Here is a 26,640-nt window from a genome sequence, read left to right on the forward strand (position 1 = left end):
GCAGGATAAAATACTAAAACATTAGTTACTGAACACAGATTTATCCACTTAGGGCTTCTTCTTACAAAGACCCCCAAAATATTGGGGTCTGTTAGTAAAATGTGCTGAGAAAATTTTCTATGAGAAAAGCATGTTTCTCGAAATAATGAAACGTATTCATAAATTTCAGTCCACAATTGCTTACGTTTTAGTTTTTGCTGGGAATTAAGGATTCTAAGGGTTAAGAATTCTAAATGGATGTAAAGTGTAACTGTTCCAGACAATCAGGATGAAGGAAGAAAACAACTGTAGTTGAACAGTGTGCAGATGATGGGGCTTTGGAGTGGTGGGGATTCGCAGCCGATGGCCAAGAAAGAATTCTTGCAACGTCGGGTGCAAGAATTCTTGCAACATCCTTGGTGCAAAAAAAGGTGATTTTATTTATTTCAATTTTTTTTTCAACACTTAATTATTTTTGAGAGAGAGAGAGAGCATGAGCAGGGGAGGGCCGGAGAGAGAGCGAGAGGGAGAGAAACAGAATCCAAAGCAGGTTCCAGGCCCCGAGCTGTCAGCACAGAGCCCGATGTGGGCTTGAACCCATGAATCGGGAGATCCTGACCTGAGCCGAAGTTGGATGCTTAACTGACTGAGCCACCCGGGTGCCCCAGAAAAGGTGACTTTATTGAAGCCTGAGGACAGGATCACTGGGCAGAAAAAGCTGCCCTGGGGTTGTGAGGACTGACTGATTATATACTGTGGAGTTGGGGGAGGTAAAGAGAAAATGGAGGCTTCCAGAGGGACTTTGATATGCTCAAGAGGACTCTTAAGATGCCAGGGACCTTGCCATTGTCAAGTTAAGGTTGTTTTCCCTCTAGTAAGGCATTAACACTAGGAAAGTAGGGGATTCCTGGAGAAATGTTCTACTCTGTATCAATGGGCTGCAGGTTATAACGAAACTTAATTTTACCTGCCATTCCCTTCTTGCCTTAGTTCCCCACCTCACTATGGAGGGGAGGGTGATGTTGGGGCTCCAGGAAACGGAGTCTATAGGGTTCTGGAGATCAGGCTGTTGGTAGGATTGCCTTTTTCCTGTAATTTACTAAGACATTTGTAAACTGATGGAGACATTGTCCTGTATGACTGTGATCTCTTTCAGTTAACCATTGGTCTTCTGTCCTGTACTCTGTTCTAGGGCAGCCAGGAGTGTCTGAGGAGTGTCCCCCACATCCCACGGGGAGGGGAGGGGACTGGGGGGGCTAGCTTGTGCTGGGCCCTCAGCCTGCCTTATGCTCCCTCATCACAAACCTTCCGGTATTCTTGTCAAACTTCTCTAAAATTTGAAACGAAGTTTTTTTGACCTCAAACTAATGATAAGAATTTCTAGAGGGTCCCTGGAACATCTCAAAACATTCTCTCTTTATAAAAAGAGAGATGTTCTACCAATTAGGTGTATTTGTTATGTTAAATTACATGGGAAGCATTGTCAAATCAGGAATATTAAGCCTTTATTTTGCGTTTGTATAGGTGTGAATATACGCGTTCCAAAAATTACACGAAGTTTAAAAAATTCTGTATCCTGGTACAATGTTAGTAGTCATAATTTTAAAATGTATGTCACAAAATGAACCAAATTTACTTATCAGTTGCATCACTTTTTTTTTGTAGGTGTAGGTGTGAACTTTTTTTTTTAAGAAAAAAAATTTTTTTAACGTTGATGTTTGAGAGAGAAAGTGGGGGAGGGGGAAGGAAGGACATAATGCGAGGGTGACAGAGTATCCAAAGTGGTCTCTGGGCTGAGAGCAGTGAGCCCCATGCAGCACCCGAACTCACGAACAGTGAGATCATGACCTGAGCCAAAGTCGGATGCTTAACTGAGCCACCCAGGTGCCCCTCTTTTTTTTTTTTTTTTTTTAATGTTTATTTCGAGAGAGCGTGCGCATGTGCGCACCCACGTACGTGGAGGCAGAGGGAGAGGGAAAATCCCAAGCAGGCTCCGCAGGGTTAGTTCAGAGCACAATATGGGGCCCAAACCCACAAACCGTGAGATCGAGATCGTGACCTAAGCTGAAATCGAGAGTTGACACTTAAGGGACTGAGTGCCCCCAAGCGCCCCTGCGTGTGAACTCTTATCAGATCTTTAACTGTGGCCATTTTCAAGTCCGTTGTCATTGACGGTTACTGTTTTGTTCTGATGCTTTTACAAGGAATGTTTCTACAGGAGTGCTTCATCTTCAAGGAGGTTCATGAGAAAGGAATTTGCCAGGTGCTCTAGAATACAAGGATTTGATTCCTTTAAGATCATAACACCGAGCTGGGTAAGAATTTCTAAAACTAATGAAAACCGATTGCTTTAATGGTTTGTCTTCCTGATGTAAAGGCCCCTCGCCTTTCTTCCCCCCCTCTCCTTTTAAGCTCTCTATAACTTAAAACAATTTGGTAACAATGACTGAAGCATTTAGATACTTTTTTCTCTACCTGCACCCTCCAGAATTCTGAAACTCTTATTAAATATTCTCATTTTTCCTGACAGTGTATTTTTGGAGGTTCAGTGAGAATCTGTTCTTTTTGTGTGAGGATATCCAATGCACCTAGCCTCTGCTGCTTTTGATCCACAGCTAATAAAAAGGGATATACTTCAGTTTTGCAAAAGCGCGAGCAAACCCATCGTGAATAATCCCACTCTGGTAGGACAGTCTTCCACGGAGTACTCCTGGCACGATGTGCACGCCGTCATAATGTGCAGCCCAGAGATTTCGTGTATTGGGAAAGACCTCTCCGGAGAGACTCTTCAACCCCAAGGAAAGGCCCTATCAGGGACTATGGACGGATGTTCGTGCTGCCTAACTTCGAGGAACATACGCTTGGATCCACGTATCCCGTGGAAGAAGGTGCCAAACCCTGAGTGGACGCACACCGTCCGGTGACCCGAAAGCAAAGATTCCCAGAAGCTGAGACACATGAAGCTGAATGAGACTGCTCTCCCGAGGTGACCATGATGTGGTTCAAAATGGGGTTTGGGAACCAATAGCCAAGAAGGAATTCTTGAGACATTTTCGGTACAAAGGGGTGGTTTTATTAAAGCCAGGGGCAGGGCCCGTGGGTGGAAAGAGCTGCCCCGGGGTTGAGAGGAGTGAGTGATCGTATACTTTGGTGCAGGGGGGAGGTAAGGACAAGGAAAGTTTCCAAAAGGATTTTTTTTTTAAGTTTGCTTCTGTTGCGGGTGGCAGTGTGTATGGGGGGGAGGGGGGTGGGGGGTGGGGAGAGAGAAAGACAGCATGTGCCGGAGGGGCAGAGAGACAGATTCTCAAGCCAGCTCTGCACTGTTAGCCTGGAGCCCTACCAGGTCTCGAACTCCCAAACCATGAGATCACGACCAGAGCTGAAATCAAGAGTTGGACTGCCTCACGGACTGAGCCCCCCAGGCGCCCCCCAAAAGGATTTTCATATGCTACAGAAGCCTTACAGGATGCTGGAGACATGGCTACTGTCAAGCTTCGGGTCGTTTGGCCTCTAGCAAGGCAATGACCTAAAGCCCATACAGGGTTCCTGGAGGAGAATGTCCCACTCTGCCTGCCCCAAGTATCCGTCAGTGGGCTGCAGGTTATCAGGGAATTTAATTTTCTCCTTTGCCTTCGTTCCCCACTTCAACTAGACCAGGCCAGTACGCCTTTTTCTTGCTGTCTGTCACTTCCTATTCCTCCCTGTCCGACTGTTGAATGTGCCCCGAAACTCCGATAGGTTCATGATGTTGGCGATCCCTTGGTGTTACCTGTCACAGAGTGTCTTCAGTCCCAGATGCCACTGTTGACGGTACCTGCAGGTCTATGGCGGTTACCTGTCGGATGAGGCTCTCATACCTTGTGTCAACCTTTCTCCAACCACGGCCACACCGGTTCAGCCGAACACTTCCACGTTTGCCGATCGTGTGACATTTGCGCCGCCCCCCCCCCCGCCCTTCCCCCACTTTGTTTTCCTTGCCTGAATTCAATCTGTTCCCCTGCGAGGGAGGTACACATGGGCTCCTCCTTCCTTGCAAGGCTTTCAGAAGAGCCCCTTTCAGGACGAGATGGCCCCTCCCGGAATGTCAGGCCGTTTCCTCTGATTCCCGGCTCGGAAAGCTCACTCGGGGAATCCCAGCGAAAGGATGTGTCGGTAGGCAGACCCTAGACGAGGACCTCCGTGATCCGCGTCGCTTTCCCTCCCGTCTGCAGCGGACGGCGTTGCCACGGGCCTAGCAATGCTCGCACAGCTGGAGGGCAGCGCTGATTGGGAGCTTTCACGGTCCCTGTCACCATCCACGATAAAATCACAGGCCTCCCGTTGTCCCACCCCATCCACCCTCCGTGGCCACCTGAGCCGGGGACTTGCAGGAGGCGGCGCACGTGACTGCAGGTAGACCTCCTCGGGGAGAGCTGGTCCACACCGCGGCCACAGCAGCGAGCCGCCCGACAGTGACCACTCGACTCGTGGGCTGAAGGAGGTGGGGGCAGGTGCACAGGCCTCGGTTACCTGCTTGTGGCAAATACTGCCTGCCGCACCGGGGTCGATGCCTCTGGAGGGGTAGAAATCGGATTGCGCAAAGCCAGCGTGGTCCTTCGTTCAGCTGGCTACCTCCAGGCCTAGGGTCAGGGTTGAGAACCATAATCCAGTTTGGAATTGTCCTCCTATGTTCGATTCTGCTCCGTATCATTCAAGTTTCGTATCCGTGGCCTGTCAAACCTTTGTAGAAATGACGGACCCGGTAAGGTAACGCGGGCTCAGTGCTCCGAGCTAATCTCCAGATAGAGACTTGGGATGGGCAATGCCTGAGCGTTCTCCCTCCTAACCTTGTCACTCAAATGTGACCTTAAGTGGTTTCTAACTGCTCTGCACTTTCCCTCTGATTTGGGACAGGATAACCAGGTAAAGTCCCAAGGGACAAAAATTACTAAATACAGAGAACTCAACTCTTGATCACTTAACGCTTTTGGAGAAAGATCTTGATTTTTTTTTTTTTTTTTAATGTTTGTATTTATTTATGAGAGAGAGTGTGCGCGAGCAGGGTAGGGGCAGAGAGACCAGAATCCAAAGCAGGCTCCAGGCTCTGAGCTGACAGCACAGAGGCCGACCAGGGACTTGAACTCAGGAGCCACTGAGATCATGACCTGAGCTGAAATTGGAGGCTTAACCGACAGAGCCACCCAGGCACCCCAAAGGGAAACTTGATTTAGAATGGAGTCAGGAAGGCCTAGAGGGATGCTCTCACACGTGAACGTTCTATCACAGCTTCCTTCGTATTCCCAGGTGGGCCCAAGTTCCCTTTACTGCCTCTGCAGGAGGAGGGTTTTCTCCTTGCCCACCAGTCGCCTGGCAGGTGCGAAACCGGGCACCGTCCTGAACTCTGGCTTTCCCCCAAGAGACTGTGGCTCAAAGTGGCCCCTCCTCGCTACCTCCTTTTCCCTCTGTAACGTTCCTCTCCTTTGTTTTGCAGACTCTGCCTATGGTTCGCAGTAGTTTGGGTGTGCCAAATCGCAATTCTTCTGCTATTCCTGAACAAACTAATTTTGCTGGTAAAATAACTTGCTGTTTTATTTTTAAGCTGAACAGATGGAATGTTCTGTAAATGTCTGTGAAGTCCATCTGGTCCAGCGTGTTGTAGAAGTCCAGTGTCTCCTGACTGCTTTTCTGTCTGGATGATCTCTCTGTTGTTGAAAGCGGGGCACTGAGGTCCCCTGCTGTGACTGTATCTCTGCCTAGTTCTCCCTGGAGCTCTGTTAATATTTGCCTGATACGTTTATGTGCTCTGATGTTGAATGTATCACTGTTTACAAACGCTCTATTTTGGGATCTACTTTTTAATGATTACATGACGAATTTGTCTCCTGTGACAGTTTTTGGCTTACAGTCTACTTTGATACGTGTACAGCTACCCCTGCTTTGGGCTATTTGCATAGAATACCTTTTTCCATTCCTGCACTTTTGCAGGAATGTGTCCTTAAAGCTAAAGTGTTAAGTAGGCCGCATATCTATGGCTTTTGCTTTTTTGTCCGTTCGACCACTCTGTCTTGATTGGAGAATTGAGTCCATTTACATTTCATTATTGATAGGTATGAAATTCCCATCACCGTTTTGTGGTTTTCTGTTTATATTTTTAAAACACGTTTATTTCTGAGAGAGAAAGAGACACACAGCACGAGCAGGGGAGAGGCAGAGAGAGAGGGAGACACAGAACCCAAAGCAGGCTCCAGGCTCTGGGCTGTCAGCACAGTGCCTGGCATGGGGCACAAACTCACAAATGGTCAGATCATGACCTGAGCCAAAGTCAGATGTCCAACTGCTTGAGCCATGCAGGCGCCCCTGATGATTTTGAGTAGTGGTATGCTTAGGATTCATCTATCTACTACAGGTTTTTGCTTTGTGGTTACCAAGGAGCTTACATAAAATGTATGTTTAACAGTCTTTTTAAGCTCCTAACAACTTAACTTTGAACATAGACCAATGCTCTGCATTTATACTCTCCCCCTGCCATTTTTTTTTAAAGTAGCCTCCATGTCCAATATGGGACTCAAATTCACAATCGTGAGATCAAGAGATGTTCTACTGACTGAGCAAGCCGGGTGCCCCGCCCCCCATTTTGGGTTCTTAATACTCATTAGTAAATTATCATATAGTTATTCTTAATACTTTTGTCTCTTAATATTCATCCTAGAGTTGTGATTTACCCAACCTCATACATTAGAGTATTCTGAATTTAACTGTATGTTTACCTTTACCGGTGAGTTTTATAGTTTGATAGGTTTTCCTGTTGCTAATTAGCCTGTTTTCATTTCAGCTTGAGGAACTCCCTTTATCATGGAAGGCTGGTCTAGTGGTGAACTCCTTGAACCCTTGCTTGTCTGGTACTCTCTTGGTGTCTCCTTCAGTTCAGAAGGACAACGTTGCAGGTATAGTGTACTTGGTAGTTATTTTTTTCTTCACCAATTTGAATGTATCATGCCTCTCCCTTCTGGCCTGAGACATTTCTGCTGAAAACCCCACTGATAGTCTTATGGGGTTTCCCTGTACGTTACAAGGTTTTCTTTTTCTGCTTTAAGACTCTTTCTTTAAATTTTGACACTTCAATTGTAATAGGACTCGGAGTGCATTTCTTTAGATATTTTTGGGAACCCTTCAGGCTTCCTGGCTGACAGGAGGAATTATCCTGGCCTCTCTTCCAAGTTGGTTGATCCTTTCTTCGGTTTGATCTAGTCTGCTCTTGAACCCGTGTACTCAATTTTTCAGGTATCGTGTTCAGTGTGATTTGATACTTTTTAATATGTTCTCTTTGTTGAAATTTTCAGTTTGTGTGTTGTTTGGCCCTCTCCAAGCATCGATGGAACTTAATTTGAACCCTCAGGTAAGTCACTTTAAGGTCATTTTTAACACATTTTCTGAGAGAGCGTGAGCAGGGGAGGGGCAGAAAGAGGGACAGACAGAATCCGAAGCAGGCTCCAGGCTCTGAGCTGGCCGCACAGAGCCCGACACGGGGCTCGAACCCACCAACCGTGAGGTCATGACCTGAGCTGAAGTCGGACGCTTAACCGACCGAGCCACCCGGATGCCCCAAAAGAGGAAACGCATCTTTTCAGACGGCTTTGGACGCATGCCGTGCGATGTGGGAACTCCCCTGTAGGCTTCCCTGCTCCCCCCCCTGCACAAGAACCTCTGAATGCATCTCTGTTCACATCTTCCCCAGGTAGGTGAAGTTCACCTATCAAAACAGTGAGGAAGGCTGGGACACGGTTGGGGAAAAGGACTTTGCCAAACCTGACTTCACTCATGAACTGTGAGAGCAGGAGCTGAGGCAAAATCGAGCGGGACACTAAAGGCACCCCAGTTATCATTCTTTAATGGACTCGTGGCTTTATTTTCATCTCCTAAAAAGTCAAGTTCACAAGGTAAAAACTAGAGAAATGAAAAATCGCTCCTCTGCCTTCTAGAGGTTCCAATACCTGGTGGTAGGATTACTGTCATTAACTAAAAGATTGCACGTGATCTTATCTAGACAGGATTTATACATAGCTTATTGTTCAGGGGACTCCTGTAACAATCGCACAAAATGCCACAGAAACGGGAGGTATTAGGGCGTGTGGCAAAGAGCATCCTCATTGGGCTCCTGATTGTTCTCCTGCCGAGCCGAGGGAAGGGTGATGATCCTGAGGTGGCACCTCATTTAGAAAGGCAAGGTCTCAGTAGGGGACAAGAGCTGATGCTTAGAAAGGTCAGGTGAAGAAAATCCAAATGCAGACTCGTGCCAACAGGTAAGTAGTTTAAGCAGATAGTCAAATGAAAATCCCAAGTGACCAACTAAGCTCTGCTGCTGTCGAGAGTACCTGTTGGATCGAGCTCTTTTACCATTCCTGCAGACATCTTCTTTTAGTAGACTTTTACACTTCGGGTTTGTACAGGAGCCACGGGTGCCCAGACCCTTAGGAAGGATGGTCCTTGTTCTTACTTTCCCCAAACCTGAGCTTTGTGTTAACCCCACACCTATAATTGCTTTTGTTTGTTGAAGTATCTGTCCTTCACAGAACTCTAGAGCTGTCGGTAGCATTTTCGTGGAAACGTGATGTCCATACACATGCGAAATGTCGATTATGCGTACTGTTTAAAAATGACACCGTACTGCAGACACAGAAAGATAGTATTTTATGTATGGTAAAAAGGCAAGTGAGTGAAGCTATACTTTTATTGCATTACTCTTAGTACATCCACAACTATTTCCACCTAAATAGATATTTAAAATAAGCATACACAAGTATTGACTATTATCTACAAATATTTATTGTAACACTTGAATAGAACTACAGGAAGCCCTTGGCACTGATAGAAAATATTGATTCACTGTTAGGTTACAAAAATTTATACATAGCAAAATTTAATGCTCTTTACATAAAAAATATTAGACTACTTAAACAAAACTTTCAAAAATTCTTGGTAATAGCTACCAGAATTAGAAAAGTAAAATTAGGCTTTAGACACTGCCTCTTCTAGAACACTGGACTCTAACAGCACCTCCACTGCTGGAAAAAAAAAAAAATATTGAAGTCTGTCATGCAACAGGAAAACAAAACTAGCTATTCTGGAACTGTTCTACACAGAAGAGAGCTTCTCCCAATTAAAAAAAAAAAAAAGTCAAGATCCAAATAGGCATTTTGTAGGCATTAACAACAACAACAAAAAGAATCCAAATGAAATCTTATCCTTGATGTTCAATTTTAATAGCATCTTGACAAAGGTATGCTTCCTTTCATCTTAAGACATTTCTGCACACGTGTATGTTTTAAAATCCAGGAAACAGCCAAACCACAAGTTAATTCTTAACATGAATATACAGAGTTAATCCTATATTATGCAGCCCCTTTTAAAAGCACGGATGCACCCAACGGTTATATGTATCATTTCATAAAGAGCAACACAAAGTTTACCATCACTAATACCCAATACCTCTAATCACTTAATGTTCTGGAACAGAATGATTTAGAAGGCAAGTTTCTTTTGAAAATGGCTTAAACTCAAGGTGGATTTTTTTTTTTTTTTTTTTTTTTTGCTGAACATCAAACTTTTATTATTCCAGGAATGATTTAGATTTAAAAAGAACTAAATACCAACCCTAATTTAAACTACTGAAGTATCCAAGTCTAGAAAAGTAGGAGGTCTGTGGTCTATTTGTAATTCGGTTTCAGATAGTTGGTATGAAACTGTAAACTTGCTATTGAGACCACGTACAAATGGTTTAGAACGGTGGTCATTTTAATAAGGTAACACTTCTTAATTCAGAAAAACATTTGTGGAACCAAGGGCGATGAGGGATTTGGGGTCTCCTGTTGTAAAATTAAGTTCTTAGAAATTGAAAACAGATACTCATTAAGGCAGAGCTGACATTTATTCCCCAGGAACGACGACGCCACCTGGGCCGTTGGATTAGAGGAAAGCTATTATAGAATTGACTTTGGAAAGCTTGTCGATGGGCCACAATCCAGCTTCCTCAAGGGTAGGTGGAGCCGAATTAGAGTTATCAGCGTTCTTGAAAAATAGATTTCCGACTGGATCGGGAGAGGAACGGGTCCTGGACTTAAAGGGTAGGGATGGCAGCTAATTGAAACAAAGAGTTCAAGCGTTAAGACTCACATGGTCTCGGAACCCAAGTTTAATAAATGTCAGCTGTGGGAAATGGTACTCTATTCCCTACCCAGGTAAACCCCTCGGACAGAGGGCACACGTGAATTTACGGTCACACTGCTTCGTGCCGGCCCATCGGCGGTCCCGCTCCAGCAGTATGCCACGTGCCCGTGGCCTCGCTCTCGCGGGAGGCTTGCTCTACGGCTAAGTGGGAACAGGCCACCTATCTCAGAAAGCTGAACCATCGTTTTGTCCAAGTGTTGCCTTTTAAAATGGCTGTGAAGCCTCCGGTATCTGCGCTAAAGAAAAAGACTGGCCTCCTGGCAGGTGTTCCTAGAAATCCCTCCCAGCAGCTCGAGACAGACAGTGAAGTGTTTGTACCTCTACATTAGTTTGGTGGGGGGTAAGGGCGGGGGCGGGGGGACACATCTGGACGGCAGAGCAGCTGTCTGTGGATTTGTCAGAACTGTCACTTCGGCGGCGGTAACGCTCTGGCAAACGTTTATGTGTAAGAATTGAGTTGTTCTTTGGACCGAGACTGGATATCCTGCAGCTCCTGCTCTTCCTTTGCTTTGATATCCTGGCAAGCCTGCATTTTGCTGGCGTCCTTTAAGTAAGCCCAGTTAGAAGACAGTATCATGAGGAAGTGGATCTGGAAGAGAAGGGTGCGCATGATGGCTAGTGAGCATGGCAGAAGGCAAAGCGAGCTGCGAGGCAGGTTAGACGCTCCCGACTGTAAAAAGGGAGAGGGTTATTCTGCGTTAATACTCGTCGCGCGAGCAGAGCCGTCGGAGCCCGGCAGCGAGCTCCACGAGGACGCTTACGAGTAAGAGGCGGAAGGAGAGTTAGTATACCAACGTGATGAACTGGAAAACATGGCCCAAGTTGCTGTTAAGAAAAAGCAAACAGGAAGCAGGAGGGGGTGGGTGTGTGTGTGTGTGTGGTGGTGGGACCGTGGGGGGGAGTCATTTTAAAAACTCGCGCAGACGTTCAGAAACACGGCATGTGCGGAGTTGGAAATAAGTGTAGTGCAAGGTTCTAGCTTGTCGGTGGCTAAAAACCAGTTCCCCAGAGGCCTCAAAGTGAACGATGTGTATTTTGAGTAGATGCGAAACTACACACGTAACACGGAAAACTTACGCGAATGTCAAAACCAATAGAATTAGGAGCTAGACGCAAACAAGCATGCGGTCCGTGTTAACACGTTTTGAGCCGGGAAGCTACCTCTTCTGTTGGGTCACGGCCCTTCCTGCCTGTCACAGAATGGAAGAATCCTCATCCTTGACACTTCATGTAGCAAACACTTCTTTCCCACCTAGTTTCCTGGTCTTCCCTGCAAAATCTACACCTCGAGTTCCTCCTCTCTCCTGTTCAACGTAGCGGAGGCTTTCCGACGGCAGGCACGATTGCTCTTGCCGTTAAAATCTTACGTGCGGGTTGAGAGTGGGCTACGAGGAGTCGGTCACTGCTCGCCAAAACACAGGGGCAAGGTTACCCATCCTGTGCCTCCGCAAGGGAGGGCTGTGGTGTGCGGAAAGAAGAACCCTCCCCCCGACCCCCCCCGGTAGAAACCTCTAGCTGACTTACTTGAGGGGCACGTATGGGGCAGTGAACGGGGGAATCAGCAAAAAATTTTGTAATCAACTTTACAATAGGTCCTTTTTTTTTTTTCCCAGAGTCTAACACAACAAAATGCAGATCAGAACGGATCTGTCTTCCATCTCCTGTGGAGCACTCCTGTTGGTTATCAAGCAAGCAAAAATAACGGAAAATGCAGGTATTACAGAGTGTTAATACTTCACTTAGAGATACCCCTCAAAGGTCAAGAAAATTCTTTTTTTTTTTTTTACCGGATGCTCACCCAATGCCAGTAAATCACTGAATCCTTTTCACACCGTGGAAATAAGCCAGATCTCACGGTTTTGTAATTCACTTAGGGTGAGACATGTTATTAATCTACAAGGCAAAGTGAGTCGACTAAAGCTATGTACAAATGACTGTAGCAAAACGGTAGCATCTGACTCTGCTTTCATCGGGGGCGGGGGAGGGGGGGTGGGGTCAGTGATCTTTCAGGCTACCGTGCAGAGCTGTCTAAAGCTCCTTGTTGGACTTAGGCAATTTAGAATTTAGTGCAGCAGTCTTCCCGACTCTTAAACTTCAAAACAGCATAGTTATATGTAGTAGCCATCATGTAGATCAGCTGGTGGGAGAGAACAAACAGGACAGTGAGATACAGGTGGTCAGGGCCGGTGCCTCTCAGGCCCCGGGACTTTCTTTGTCCCCCATTTGCCACCACACAGCTTTTCCTGCGTGCCACACCCCCCCCCCACCCCCTTCTCGTACGCACCGCTGGTCCTCACCTCCACCCTCAGTACCTTTATTAGGAAGACTTGGCTGGGTCCGCAGCCTGCCGCTGGAAGCTAAAGGCCCTGTTTCCCCTCGTCTCCCCCCACCCTGCCTCCTCCACGCCACTTAGTCCTCTTTGTGCCTGTGTCTCTGCGAGAGAACAGGTGGCCAGCGTGATTTTGACAGGCCCTTCTGAGTTTTCAGGGGCTCTAAAGAGCACGTGACGTTTCCTTCCTGCTCCCCGCATCTTAGATTCTGAAATCACAAAGCAGGCCCTCGGGCATTACACCCGGATGCGCGTACGTACATGCGCCCCCACAAGATTTGCAGGGTCCCTATCTGCAACTCTCCTCCCATGCTAAAGTGACTCTGTAACCCCCCCCAAATCACTGCTCGGGGCACTTTCACAGGCACCGGTGGGCAGGCCGCACCGGGGTGACGACGGGGTCTCCCGACTGTCGTCGACTGAGGCACCGTGCTGCGTGCTTTCCTGGTTCGGACCGTACACGAGTGTCCTTTCTGCGGGCGGGTTCGTGCCGGGTTTTTTTTTGTTTTTTTTTGTTTTTGGCTTTTTGTGATTTTGCTGTGCACCTGTTTCCTAACCGTTGTGCTGAATGAAGTGTTCTCAAAAGTCTCGAGCCAGCAAGAGGGCCCCCGAGGTGCCACCCGAGCTTCGGTCAGGGAGGAGTTGTACTGCGGTTCAGTGATAATCAGTATATACCAAATAACTGTCTTTAAACAGAAACTCCTAAAACAAGGTCATGTGTTCATCAGCTGGCCGAAAGCGAACCCCCGGTCTCCCCGCAGAACAGGGGCTCAGTGTTTAAGCAGACTTGACAAGAACATCAGTACGTGCATCTATGTGTATATATACGCATTTCCGGTTGGAAATTAACCTTTCCTGGCAAAGAAATCAGTAAATGGCTCACGTGCAAGCACGCGCTAGGCCAGCCCGGGTGTCTTGTCCCCCCAGAATCCAAATTCCACTACCCTCCAGCAGTGCTGCGTCCCCGAGTTGTCTGCCAGGAGCTAGACTAGGCCAGCCTGGGGCCCGATACTCACCAGGGCGATGACGGTGGCACCGGCTCCGGCGCAGGCCACAATGAACAGGTGATAGGACACGTAGAACTAGAAAAGAACAGGGCACCATGTGAGCACTGTATGTGGAAGGACGGGGCCTCTGCCCGTTCGCTCTCCTCGATGGGCGGCGGCCAGGCTCCGTGCCAGCGTGCACGGGTCTGGGTCATAGCCCGGCCGCGCCACCACGCGGGAAGCTTCAGAAACTGCTGCTCAGGCCGTGCCCTCCACTAGTCTACACCGGGAGTGGAATTGCCCTCCGGGACTGCCCCGTGGAGCCATGTTTAAGAACCCCTGCTGGGAGCCAGTATGGACCTTACATACTGGCTAACGATGGAGGCAGGGGCTGATGCTAGGAGTCTCTTAAATATGCAAGCTCCCACTCGTGCATTTAAGAATGTTCTTTTATAGACAGTTATAAACCGATGCCTAAAGAATATTCTGAGGTCTGCTTTTAAACCAAAGCGGGTTAGGATTTATTTACTGCCAGTTAAGGCTGAACGAGAGATGAACTGTGACTAGATTGATAGAAATTGGGCTTAGATACAGGTTCAAGGAAATCTTTTCAGTGGAAATTAATTTGCATTTGTTTTGTGATAAATGTCCTACTTTGTGAAGGTGAAAGAAGGCTGTGGCATGTATTTCCAGATGTGCAGGATTCAAATTCTTGCCCAAAGAGACAGCTCTCAGTCCATTTCCCATGGTCCAGCCAGCTAGGTGAGGATCCTTAGCGTTTTCTAGGTCACAAATGGCCGAGTGCTGGTGATTACGTACAAGGCCGTCTACAAAAAGCTCTCCTTCCTAGCATTTGCACTGGCTCTTGCTTTGTCTACGGCCAAGAGCCCTTTCCTCAGCCTGCTTTGCCAGGTGACTGCTCTAGGCCCCCTGCCGGAGAAGGGTTTACCTCATTGGTGTTGCAGATGTTCTCCAGGGCAGAGCCACAGATTTTTCCTGGGAAAGCATTCCAAGGGATGATACCTGTGAAGTGAATCCCAACACAACGTTCGTCATTATCAGCACACACGGCAGTGCCCCGGGCTCTCGATGGTCCTCACCACTTGGGTTCCAGTTACAAGGTAATCAATCATCCACTCTGTTCTTCATCGACACTTGCCCTGTCTGCCCTCAGCAGACCAGGCTTTTTAGAATCAATAGCAAGTCCTCCTCGGACAGGAGGACCAGAGCAAAGTCAAGTAGGCCTGAATTGGTTTTTCCCTCCAAATTACGCTTTGTTTAGTTGTGCCGGTATCTGTAAAACCTGATTTCCAAAGCTGTTTGCCCTAGTTCCCACGGATGAACTCTAGTTAAACAGCTGGAGGACAGCCACCCTCGTGAAGCATTTCCTGGTCCGTGGACTTGTTACTGAAGTCCCGAAATGGAGAGTCGGTACACCGAGTTTCAAGGCAGTTATTTGTTATGTAATTTGGATTTTGTACGTCTTTTACAATTGCATTTTACAGTGGTATTGAAAATCCAATTGGAAATTTCAAAAAGGGACACCCCGTGGAGTCTACACCAATTACTGTGTGCCTCTCACTATAACCTTGACCCTTCCCCGCCATGACACTGCCACTTGGGTTACTGTTCTGTTCGCTGTCACGTAGTAAGCACATGCTTTTAAATAGGAACGTTACTCTTCTTCTCCCAGGAAGTAAGGAAGGATTTTTTAAAAAGTTGCTTATTTCTTCCCTTCTTGCCATGGGCCAAGAATCAGTCTTCATACTTCAGGGGAAGGGGAAAAGACAAGTCTCCACAGTGCTTTCATATACAGAAGACTGAAAAATAAGATCACCGAGGGCCAAAAAGTTTTAGGGAAAGTATTTACTAAGGCAATGACAGACCTCTATTTACAAATCCTCTTTACACTCTGTTTTCAAACCCTCAGCAAGACCAGTGTGGTAGAACCTTGGTCTTTGTGAGAAAAGAGTAGTGCAGTGGGCAGTGCCGGGCAAGCTTCTGGTTATGTTGGAAGGAAAGATGTTGAAGCCCGGCCCCATGGGAAAAACAAGCAGCACAAATGAAATGGTCCTCTCTCCCCGGCAATCTTCACTGCAGTTTTAATGAAAAGTTCTTTCTCCCCACCCCCCGTCTCGCGGTTTCTGCCAAGAACAGGATTTCCTACCATCTCGGCTAAGAAGCACTAATTAAACTCCTTACTTAGGAGGCCGCCTCTCAATTTCATTGACAGGAGGGGCAAGGGCGCCTTCTGGGGCTTGGCAAAATGACCCAGCCTTAGCTGCCTGCTGGGAGGATCCCATTCATTAGAAAATAGGCTTCAAGGGGTTTCCAACCACCGGCTTTGACAGAGTTCAGTCTGGTGACTTTAAAGTACGTCTGGATTTTATGTTGTTTTCCAGTACAGATAAAGGTTAGTCGTCTTTAGAAGACCGGATCTGAAGAGTGGGCCACAGCAATTAATTGGACTGCAGTGTCTATGCAATATTTTGGATGGAAAGGGGAGCGGTACAAAATGGGAAACAACTTGAAAAACAAGTCTGTAGCCTTTTGAGATCCAGGAGTATTTTCTGATCATAACACACAGCTCCTTTATAAAGCAGTTGGAAAGGGTTCTGTCGCCACATAACCAAAACTTGAACTACAACGAAGAGCCTAAGTGAGGTTTCCCTCCAGAAGACAGAGCACAGGTTAAGAGCATACACTATACGAAGAGAAGAGTAAATGAAACGGATCACGATGATTAAAAAGACGGCCCTAGAACAATTAAGGTCCAGGCCTATGTACAAGAGGAGAAAGGGTCGTCTTGGGCGTTAGAAGGAAGTACCGTATTGCCGGATGTCCACGCAGATCTGCTCCACGCCGGCCGTGCCGTTGGTCTGGGGTGACCTGATGACTTCGCAAGTTGACCATATGTTGTAGAACATGAACACGGGCACCGCAGAGAAACCAAACACGCCGAGCCAGGCCACTCCCAGCACGTAGGTGAGGAAAACGAACTGAACCGAGGAGAAGGAAAAAGAACCATCAGGGACCTGGGTAGCGTGCAGGCCCCGGGAGGAATGCTCACGTAGTTGGGGCCGGATACCGGACCTGTGGGATGCATTCCCGGCACCGCCTGGGCCCCCGGAACGACAAGGCAAAGTGAGGGGGGGCGGGGAGAGAGAAGCGAGGGCTGGGGCAGGGTGGGCACGCTCTCCAGAGCTAGAGGATGGAGAATGTTACAGCCTGAAGCCACCACCGCCGCGGCTGTTCAGGGCCCTCGCTTCCCTAACGAGGACGTGAGACGCCAGGAGGTGATCTCCCTTGTCCGAGATTCCAGAGCCAATCCGAGCACCAGGTACGAGGGCATCCCTAAGTATCGGTTCCACACTTACCATGGGAGAGTGGTGGAGGCTTGGACAGGCCACTGAATTCTAAGCTATCAGTTTCTCAAAAATTGCCTTTATTTCACACAACATACGGGCAGTCAGTCACCAGTGCTACAGCTACAGGAAGCCCTTTCTCAAAAGGAAGCGTGCTAGGTTCAAGATCCTGCGAATTCACTAAAAGCGTGAAGTGTCTGAACCTTTAAAATAGCCTTGAACACAACCTTCATGCACAGAAGATAAAATTCTCATTTCCCTCTACTTTCCTTCCTAACCTGCCTTGGCTACCAGTTTTCAGAGAACTTTGAAAGGCTGTTCCAAAAACGTCACGTCCCGGTATTCATATTTTCAGAATGCGCACCCACAGAGCTCGTGGGCAACGGTTTAGAATTCTAATTTGGCTTTTAAGCCGATGCCGAAGACCCGAAGCTTCCCTCGACTTTGCATACTGCAGGAACAGAGCGGGCTGAGCCCCGATCAGCCTGGGGGGCCAGCTCCTGCTGGTCCCAAGCCCACGAAACTGCAGAAATAAGTCACTCTTATTCAAGGGCGTTTCTAGCCTCAGGAACATTTGCATTTCTAAAGAGCTCCAAAGAAGCCGATTTCAGCAGTTTCAGTGCTCACGGATGGGCTACTCCCGACTAGGCTTCCTTTTCTTACCCTTCCCAAGAATACTTTCTTTCTAGTAACACCACAGAGACTTGTAAAAGGGCTGGGGGTTCCCGGCTTGGTTAACCTTTCAGCTGTGGTCTGGACTCCAAAAGGTAGGCCAGGGCCCGGGGGCCAGCGCCCCCTCGCGGCCCGTTCCTGTCATGGCGGCCTGAAGCAGGCAGAGTCGCTTTCTCAGTGCCCCAGGCCTTCTAGGGAACCAAGGGCAGCTTTGCAGGCCCCGGCTTCCAGGTGGGTGGAGCACATTGAGCTTCTGCACCTCACCCGCCATGTTGCCTCCAGCTGTCATCAGGCCTCCCCACCGAGGACTTCTTGACGTGCCCCAAGGCAGGGCCGTTCCACGATCTGCTTGAATGTACAGTCAGACCCCCGCGGTCCTGTGGTTACGCTCCTGACGGAGCTCGGGACGCTCCCATTGGGCTCTGCACTGAGAGTGCAGAGCCTGCTTGGGATTCTCTCCCTCTCCCCATCGGCCCCTCGGCCTCCTGCTCTGTGCTCTCTAAAAAAAAAATAAAATAAAACCCCCACAACTCATTTAGGCCCTTGTTCTGTGAACCTGACGTGAAACAGCCACCCTGAGGGGCACCCAGGTGGCTCAGTCACTTAAGCATCTGACTTCGGAAAGAGTAAAGGGGCACAGACAGGGCTCGGACTCCCGCAGGACTGGTGTCCACACTGGCATCGCCTCTGGCAGCCCTGCCCTGAGACTGTGACAGCGACCGCCCGGTCTCAGTCGTGCTGTGGGAATTAGGGACCGGCCGGGCCCCTGATGCAGCACAGGCCGGGGCAGAACCAGAGGGGCTGCCTCAGAAACTTCCAGAGCTCACCGGGTAAGAGATGCCAGCCGCAGGTGCCACTTGCCATAGGCCGTGGGCTCCGAGCACAGGAGGATAGCGAGAGTGACACGGAGGTTGGACCTGAGGTTTTAATAACCTGCACCCTTGGGGGGGAGGGGGGGCTCTCCTTGGCCACCTCCTTGAGCCCCATGACATTCCTTACCTCCCTGGTGGTGGTGCCTCCTTCGCTTGGGTCTTCCCGGTAGACCGGGCTGTGCCCCAGGGATCTTTTCCCCTAAAACCTCGGTGTCACCTTGTCCGTACCTGCCACAAGTCTGTCAAGCGTCAGCCCCAGTGTTCCCAGAAACCCCAGCCCAAGTTCCTCGGTGACGCACTAGGTGACTGCCCGTGGACACCAGCAACGGTCTGACACCGAAAGAACAAGCAGCCTCCTCGACGGGCCGCCGGGCCAGAGACCTGGCGCTCATTCCCTCCTCTCACGCTTAGCCCCACACACCAACCCTAGCGTTTGGCTTGCCCCCACTCCGACTGTGTCCCCAGTCCCAGGAGCCTAGCTGGGATCCCCACCGCTCGTCACAGCCTCACACTGGCCTCTCGCTCTCCCTCCCTGCCGTCCGCCATGCTCTCCTTCCTGAGTGGGAGTCTCCCACTCCCCGCCCCTCTTTGTCACCTCTGTTCGTAGCCAGGCACTCCGGGCCTTTCCCATCTGGTCTGTCCCGTCCCCCGCAGCTGTCGTTTCCTCCCTTCTTCACTAGACCCTTCTGGTCCGGCAGGGGCACACTCGTGGCTCCCAGGAGCACCCCGCTCTTTTCTGGGCCTTGGCCCTGCCCCTGCTGGTTCCCAATTCTCCCACCTGAGCTGGCCACAGAGCCCCCCCTTACTGTGCGGGCAGCATCGGTGCCCCACTGCCTTGTGCTCCTGTCTGGATTTCTGTCCCCGGCCTGTTTGGCAAAGGACTCTGAAACTTGCCAGGAACCAAGGGCCAGACAGGGAAGCAGCAGGGACGGTGCATCTCAGTAGTTTCCTTAGGACCAAGGTCGCTCCTGGGATGAGCAGTGGCCATGGCCACCCAGGGTAAGATGGGGCCTCTGCACCGTGCCACGGGGCACACACCTGCTCACGGGGAAATACGCTACAAGCTGTGGTACTCCGAGGAGGAAGGAGGGTTTTTCTGACTGCTGGGCCCCCCGCCTGGCATTTGAAGCCAGACCGTACGTCCTTTCTTCAGCCAGACCAGAAAGTTCCGTCAGCGCCCAGACTCCAGGGAGATGCTTGATGTGAACGCACCATTTACGAACTCAACGTGCCCCACATCCGACTCCATACGTGCCTCTTCCTTCCCAGCCTCTCTGCCCACCACTGAATTTCCTTTGGTGACGCGGCCCTTTGTAAGCCTGTCTTTTACCGAGCTCTTAAGCTCTGTCCTCCTCCAGACCAGAGGTCGGCAAATGCCGGCAAGAGGCCGGACGGGGGACAGTTTAGGCCCCACGGGCCACGTACCGGCTCGGTCTCAACCCTTGAGCTCTGCTGGGAGAGCGTGAAAGCAGCCACCGACTGCGTGGATGTGGCCGGGTGCCCATCATACGACGCTCACCAAAACGTGAATCTGACATCATTTCCATGGATAATTTTCCCCACCAAGTTAAGGACACATAGCCATTCTTAGCTCGTGGGCTGCGCGAAAACAGATGGCAGGCCAGATTGGCCCCACGGGCTGGCGTTTGCTGCGAGCTTCTTGAGGACAAGAGCCTGTGACTAGCACATACCCCGCCGGGTGCTTGGGAGGAGAAGTGCCTGGGACTTCCAAGGAATCGCGACAGTTTATCCCGGCACACGGTCTTTAGGGCCACAGTCCGTGTTCCAAGACAAACGCAAGGGGGCGCGGAGACAACATGGCAGTTCCCTCCTTTCACAGCGAGAACTTTCTATCTGAAAAAACCATCAGGGCCCTGACGGCCTGTATATTCATAAGGGAAATGCTTGGTGCTGCGGCAGCAGGCGTTAATCGTCAGCAAGAATGAGATGTTGGAAATTGTTCCATCTCTGCAACTCTAGAATGTACGAACAACATCCGCGTCGCGGACGCTCGGTCCACCCGCCATCGGCTCATAGCTTTGACCAAATACAAAGGGAGGCACAGGGGCGTGGCCCTGCTTGTGTGTCACATAACCAGAGGCTCGTACTCACCATCCCACTGATGCACCGGCCGCAGGCGGTTGTCTTAAACTCGCCGTGCAGCTCCTTCACGGCGCTGGTGGTGTAGAAGCCTTCTGCCAGCAGAATGATCCCATACAAGAAGAAGAAGGACGCGATCCCGTAGATGACATACTGCACCAGTTGTATTCTGCGGAAAGGAAGGCGAGATCCAGAAAAGGGAAGTGGACCACGGGGCGAGGGCAAGATGTTTGCGCCACCGGAGGGCGACCATGACGGTGGTCGGGTCCCGTGACCCCTCCCATCCCAGCGATGGCTGCCGTGGGCTCATGCAGCATTCCAGGCCGGCCTCCCTGCCCGCGCCACAGCAACCTGGGCCTCTCTCCCAAGGAGGGCCCAAGGGTCAGATGGACAACCTCTCCAGGCAAGGGAGAAGTCTGCCTGGTCAAGGGCAGAGGCCCAGCTGTCATCTTTTAATATGCCCCAAGTCCTGTGCCGTGAGGATCAGAATCCTCATCGGGCGCATAAGGACACACAGGCATCGACTGCGAAGTTAAGTGACTCATCGAAGGACACGCAGGGAGGGGCAGAGCCAGTCTCTGAACTCTGCTCCAAGGACCGCATGTTCTTTCCGCCATAGCAAAACGCCTCCCAACCAGGCCTCGTGCGTAACGTTACTCTCACGAGCCCCTAGAGAAGCGCTCAGGGGCTTGTTTAGGGAGGAAGTTGTGCACTCATCTTCTTATCACACGTGGAAGCGTGGGCATGGGGGTTTTCTGATGCTTCTTGGGAGTTTAAGAGCCATCGACTGGGATCACTAGCTCGTTAGATCGGTATACGGCTCCCGGGATCAGTTTTGGTAGGTATTTCTTGGACTTCCTTGCACACAGCTGACACTCAGGGAGCGCCTTGTCCTGTCTGGGGGTCCTTGCCACCTCCCCCACCCCCACACATTCCTGTGGATGTCATTTGCAAACACGGAACAAAACAAAAGACAAAGAAGAAAATTCCCTAAGGACTCTTCCAACATCATTCCATTATTGTTCAATAAAACTTCCTGCCTTTTGCAGCTGGGAGAGAAGCTTCTTCCGGTCACAAGACGCCTAAACGTGCGGTGAGACTTTGGCAGTCAAGGAAAGAGCAAGACCGCACTGAAGGAAATGGAGAAAAGGAGAGTCTCTGCTGGGCCTCCACTGAAAATTCCAGAATGGGCAGCCAGAGACTTGGGGCTAAAGCCCTGAAATGTCCCCTTTTCTGCATCAGAGGATGCTCTGGGATTCGTTCTCCTGGAGGAGGAAGAACACTGCCCCTGCACGCTGAGAGTTGGGGCAAGTCAACAGGGTCCCTCGCACTCAGGGATGGTCCTTTCCCGCAAGGACCCCAGACGGCATCGCTACTTAGGAGCTAGGGAGACGGTCTCTGGCGTGACCACCTTGCCACAGCCCCACCACGTGCACGGCTTGTGTGTGTGTGTGTGTGTGTGTGTGTGTGTGTGGAGTCCTGTGTGTCCCCCTTGCAGTCCCCGGACGCCCCTGGGGCCAAACGCTCACTGCCTACTTGGCCCTTTCCTTTTTTCCTCCTCTCGTGCGCTTTTTTTCCATCTGCCTGCAAGGAAGCTTGAAGGAAAGCATCCGTTTCCTGCCAGGAGAGCTCACTGGTCTTTTCGAAACCATCACGGGGTAGTTGCATTTGAAATCCGTCTCCAAGGGGAAGCGGGTACTTACACCTCGCTCAGCAAGGCATGGTCGCTGGTGTTGGTGGAGAAGTGTTGCTCGAGAATCGCCACGGTGCCCGCGAGGGCCACGTGCCCACAGCCACAGAACAAGGCGACCCCAGAGAAGCAGAGGATGGTGGCCACCAGAGAGGCGTAGGGGACTCCTCCCAGACACTTGATGCAGCATTCAAAGCAGCCTGGACCCAAAGGAGAGAAAACGCAGCGGTTACGGCACGACGCCTCGGTCTTCATCGCTTACCGCACCTCCGCAGAGACGCGCTACCGTGCCCGTCTCCCCTCGCATGCTCTGTGCCTAACAGCTCAACGGGCCAAGGGCCAGCGGGGTCGTGCCCCGCTCTGTGCTGAGCACCCTGGGGCTCCGAGAGGGAACGTAGCTTTAATTTGCTCGGGGTGAGCACAGAGCGGCCAACTGACAAACGTTCTGGAGTAAGTCCCGATTCTAGACCTTCCTCGTTGACCTGGGGCGGGCAGGGCAGGCAGGCGGCTGCTCCGGGGACGCTGAGGGGCACGCACTCCGCTGAGGAGGTCGAAAGAGAGGACGGCAGTGAAGCTCGAGTTTCACGAAGAATCAATAGTGACACCCCCCCCCCACCTCAACCTCGGGGGGGTTTCGAGTACCTCTATTGCCGTAGCAGCCAATGGCTTTCTCCCAGCCTTTGACTTCCTGGGCGACCAGAAGAAGCAGATACAGTAAATCACACTGTTGCTGCGTTCAGAAAAGGGTCAACGTGGTCATTGTGGAAAGGCGATGGGGGTTTGGGGGCCTTACAAGTACAAAGTCACCCACGTCCACGCGAGTGGGTCCGCTCAGGTTTCGTTCGTGTCACTCTCGAATGCCCTCAGCTTTCGAATACAAAGACTTCATTCCTCCTCCCACCCTCCCCGGCTTCCACCTGCCTCCTTCCCCAGTGCAGGTGGTGCAGAGTAAGCTCGAATTGGTGGGTGACATTTAAGTACTTGAAGGAAAAGGAACAGAGGGAAAAACAGAAAAGACAAAATGAGCATCCATGAAGTGAAATGAAGGAGAAAGAGCCACAATTCATGGTTCATCTTGAGAAGATTTTTCTTCATTAAAAAAACAACAAAACAAAAAAACCAACTCGAGATGTCCAGAAATCTCTTCCCAAGGGGCAGCGCCAGGTGACATTTTCAGTTCGGAGACCTTTACGTTTCAGTTAAAGCAGTGCTGGTCTCCGGGTAATGGGGGTACCTCTCCTGACCTCCCGTCGCTGTTTTAAGTAAATGGCTTGTCTGGGAGATCGAACTCGGACGGCATTAGGACGTTTAACAGCAATCAAGAGCGGTTCACTGCTTCAAGGTGAGCACATTAAGCCAGCTAGGTATTCCCGCCCCCCCGAAATGGTCTTTATAGTAGATAAGAAATGACCCAGCACAAAACGCTGGAGACGGACTTTGCCATTGGGGAGGGCATCTCATTCAAGAGTAGCATTTGCCTGGGGCGCCAGGGTGGCTCAGTCGGTCAGGCGTCCGACTTCGGCTCCGGTCATGATCTCGTGGTTCATGGGTTCAAGCCCCGCGTCGGGCTCTGTGCCGTCAGGGCAGAGCCCACTTGGGATCCTCTGTCCCCTCTCTCTGCCCCTTCCCCACTTGCTCTCTCTCTCAAGAGATAAATACGCATTAAAAAAAAAAAGTAGCATTTGCCTAAGCCCACCCCAAGAAGGGACTATAAACCCTCGTTACCACATTTCTCTTCAGTTTGCTGGAAAATAAGAAAGGTCAGGGCTTCATAAGCAAGGGTGCTGTCTTTCATTTCAAAGGATGGCCGGCTGTTGCGATGAAGAACCACGTCCCGGAAGTGGATCGCGCGACTACGTACAATGGGGACCAGCGCGCAATACGGTTCAAGTTCACTAGCAAGGTGGTACCTTTGAGGGCTTTGGACATTTGAAGTTTGGGAGCAAGGGCAACGGACTTCCGTCTTAGTCGGTCATACAACTTTCTGGGGAATGAGGGGAGGAGGGGGGAGAAGGCGGCAACTGGAGGTCCAAACGGTCTCCAGACCCGGCCCAAGCAAGACAAACTATGATCCTCAGCCTCGTGGCCCGTTACGTAAAGAGCAAGGAGACCCGTGTGTCATAGCTGTCGCTCACCGCCTCCCCCGTCCTCAGCCCGTTGGGGGGTGTGATGAACAAGATCGACGGCAGCTTCCCTGGCTAACAAGTGGTGTCCACTCCTCACCGGACACAGCTGTGTGGCCTTGGGACTGTGCTGTCCAGCACGGTAGCCAAAAAAAGAAAAAGAAAGAAAAAAAAAAAAACCCAGTTCCTCAGTTGTACTAGCCACGTGTCACATGCTCAACAGCCACAGAACGTTCTCTCATCACAAAGCACGGCTTTGGAAGACCCGTTTTGACTTGCCACGTATTCTGTTCTCTGTAAGGCGAGCTGGGTTCTGAGTTCTACTTTGGATTTCACGAAGTCGGTGCTGTGGGAAGGCCCGGGTACAAATACAAAATAGCACGTCCCCCTTGCCTTCAAGGGGACCACATGAAGCCGCAGGCACACAAGTAACGCGATTATCATAGCACAGCGTGACGATGGCGAGTCAGAGACTGCTGGAGAGCCACGGGGTGGGGGGGGGGGGGGGTAGCAGGGAGAGGACAGCAGGAGGGGACAGAATTCCTATCCGAGAGGGGTCGGGCACAGCTTTCTGCAGACAGGCCCGGTGGCACTACGGCTCCATCTTGATATGCTAAGCGTGACGAGGAAGGCTGCCCGAACAACTTATTTCTTCAATTACTCCCAAACGTATACTCCAGATACCCCCGTGCGGTGGGTCTAGTTTTGGAAAAGCAGTCACCACGCTGGGCATCGTGGTTCCACACACACAGACGAATCTCCCGGGGACCCTGCTGGCCAACGTGAGGAGAAGCTTGTGGAATCCGCCACGGGCAGAATTTACAGGAAACAACACGGCTGGATGAAGGGTGTCTTCTCCCTTGGCTGGTCAGTTGCACGCTAAACTCGCACGTGTGGTGGCTATCCAACCTTCTATAAATGGATCACCCCCACTGTACCTTCTCTGTCAGTCTAGAAGCTAGCATCTTCAGACACGGGCAGTCTGGTCATATGCCACACACTTACCCCAGAGAAACCAAGATCGACCTGAATACGTTTTCTAAATGTGTTTTCTAAACGTTAACAGCATCTCCGACCGGCAACACAGGCGGGTACGGCTGTGGCAGAGGCGGTCATGATGGCGACACGTGCTCGGGCCAGCCTCACCGGCACGCGACCTGTGCTCTCACAGGGCCCCGTGCTCGCTTTCATGCTGTTGCTGCCATCTTGAAGTTCAGCAACCCGACTCTCTCGAGGGACTAGCGGTGTGCTAGAAAGAATGACTTCTCCCTTCCCTCTGGAGGGAGGCGCCAGTCCCCCCATCCTAACCCCCAGAGGCAAGGCTCAGCGTTCTCCTCGACCGGGGGTCGGCAGACGACAGCCTGTGTTTTTGTAAATAAAGTTTTATTGGAACACGGCCGTACCCATCCGTTGACGGACTGCGGCTACTGCTGCCCCACCATGGCACCCCTGAGGAGCCCGGACAGGGAGCGCGCGGCTTACAAAGCTTGCGACATTCACTAACCATTTCCAGAAGGGCTCGGCCGACCCGCCCCGGGGAGCAGTGGGGCCGAGAGGGTGCTCCCAGCACCAGCGGCATCGGCATCACCTCTCAGCAGACAGGAAAATGCCAACTCCTGCAACTCACCCCCGAGCCACCGAAGCAGAAGCTTGGGGGGTGGCCCCGGCGATCTGAGCTGAACAAGCCTTTTGGGGTATCGTCACGTACGCTCCAACCGGAGAACCCCTCGAGAATCACGCGAGCTCTTTACTGTCTCCCCACCTCCACCAGAGGATTCCTGGCTTCTGGCCAAGACGGCGTAACGGGGAGCTGATTTATTCTCCTGCCTGAAACAATTAAAAAACTGGACAAAAGATAGGAAGCAACGGTCTTCAAGGTACGAGACGGCAGGCTTACGCAGAACCACCCGTGGCTTAAGAGTCAATTGGTAAAATAAATGCTCAGTGGAACCAAAGAACCAGGGCTCGCTCCAAAAAGAGAAACTCTTCCCCCGTAACCTGGCTCTTATTTCCGTTACTGGGGTCTCTCGAAGGCCTTGTTTAACCGAAGCTGTCGGTTAAGCGGAGTAAGAGCTCCGGGCGGGGACGGCAGCACTGGGAGGAGGGAGCGGCCCGTCCACTCCTTCATTCCATCTCATTCCACGAGTGAATATTCAATGCTCCCCAGGTGTCTCCAATGTCCCAAGCGTGGGGCTGGTGGGCTAAGATGGGCACGACACACCCTGTAATGGAGCTCACAGGCGGTGGGGGGAGAGCGACATTCACCCAATGGTTTACCCAGAAGTCCTAGGAGAGCAGACGGGGGGGGGGGGGGGGGGGGG

General features: G+C 50.7%; 1 protein-coding gene across 3 annotated transcripts in view; it reads right to left on the reverse strand.

Annotated features, from left to right (window-relative positions):
- Positions 1-8,824: 8,824 nt before the first annotated feature.
- GPM6B (glycoprotein M6B) overlaps positions 8,825-26,640 on the reverse strand; it is a 147,575-nt gene continuing 129,759 nt past the window's right edge. For 2 of the 3 annotated variants that reach the window (XM_049643463.1, XM_049643465.1), the window contains 6 exons: positions 22,210-22,396; positions 20,519-20,675; positions 16,325-16,496; positions 14,447-14,520; positions 13,528-13,593; positions 8,825-12,319 (listed from right to left, as the gene is read on the reverse strand). In XM_049643463.1, coding sequence (XP_049499420.1) covers positions 12,239-12,319; positions 13,528-13,593; positions 14,447-14,520; positions 16,325-16,496; positions 20,519-20,675; positions 22,210-22,396 — 737 coding nt within the window. In that variant the 3' untranslated portion in view covers positions 8,825-12,238. The remainder of the gene's footprint in view (positions 12,320-13,527; positions 13,594-14,446; positions 14,521-16,324; positions 16,497-20,518; positions 20,676-22,209; positions 22,397-26,640) is intronic. The other variant, XM_049643464.1, reaches the window with a different exon arrangement.

The sequence above is a fragment of the Panthera uncia genome, chromosome X (assembly GCF_023721935.1).
Source record: "Panthera uncia isolate 11264 chromosome X, Puncia_PCG_1.0, whole genome shotgun sequence".
NCBI lineage: Eukaryota > Metazoa > Chordata > Mammalia > Carnivora > Felidae > Panthera > Panthera uncia.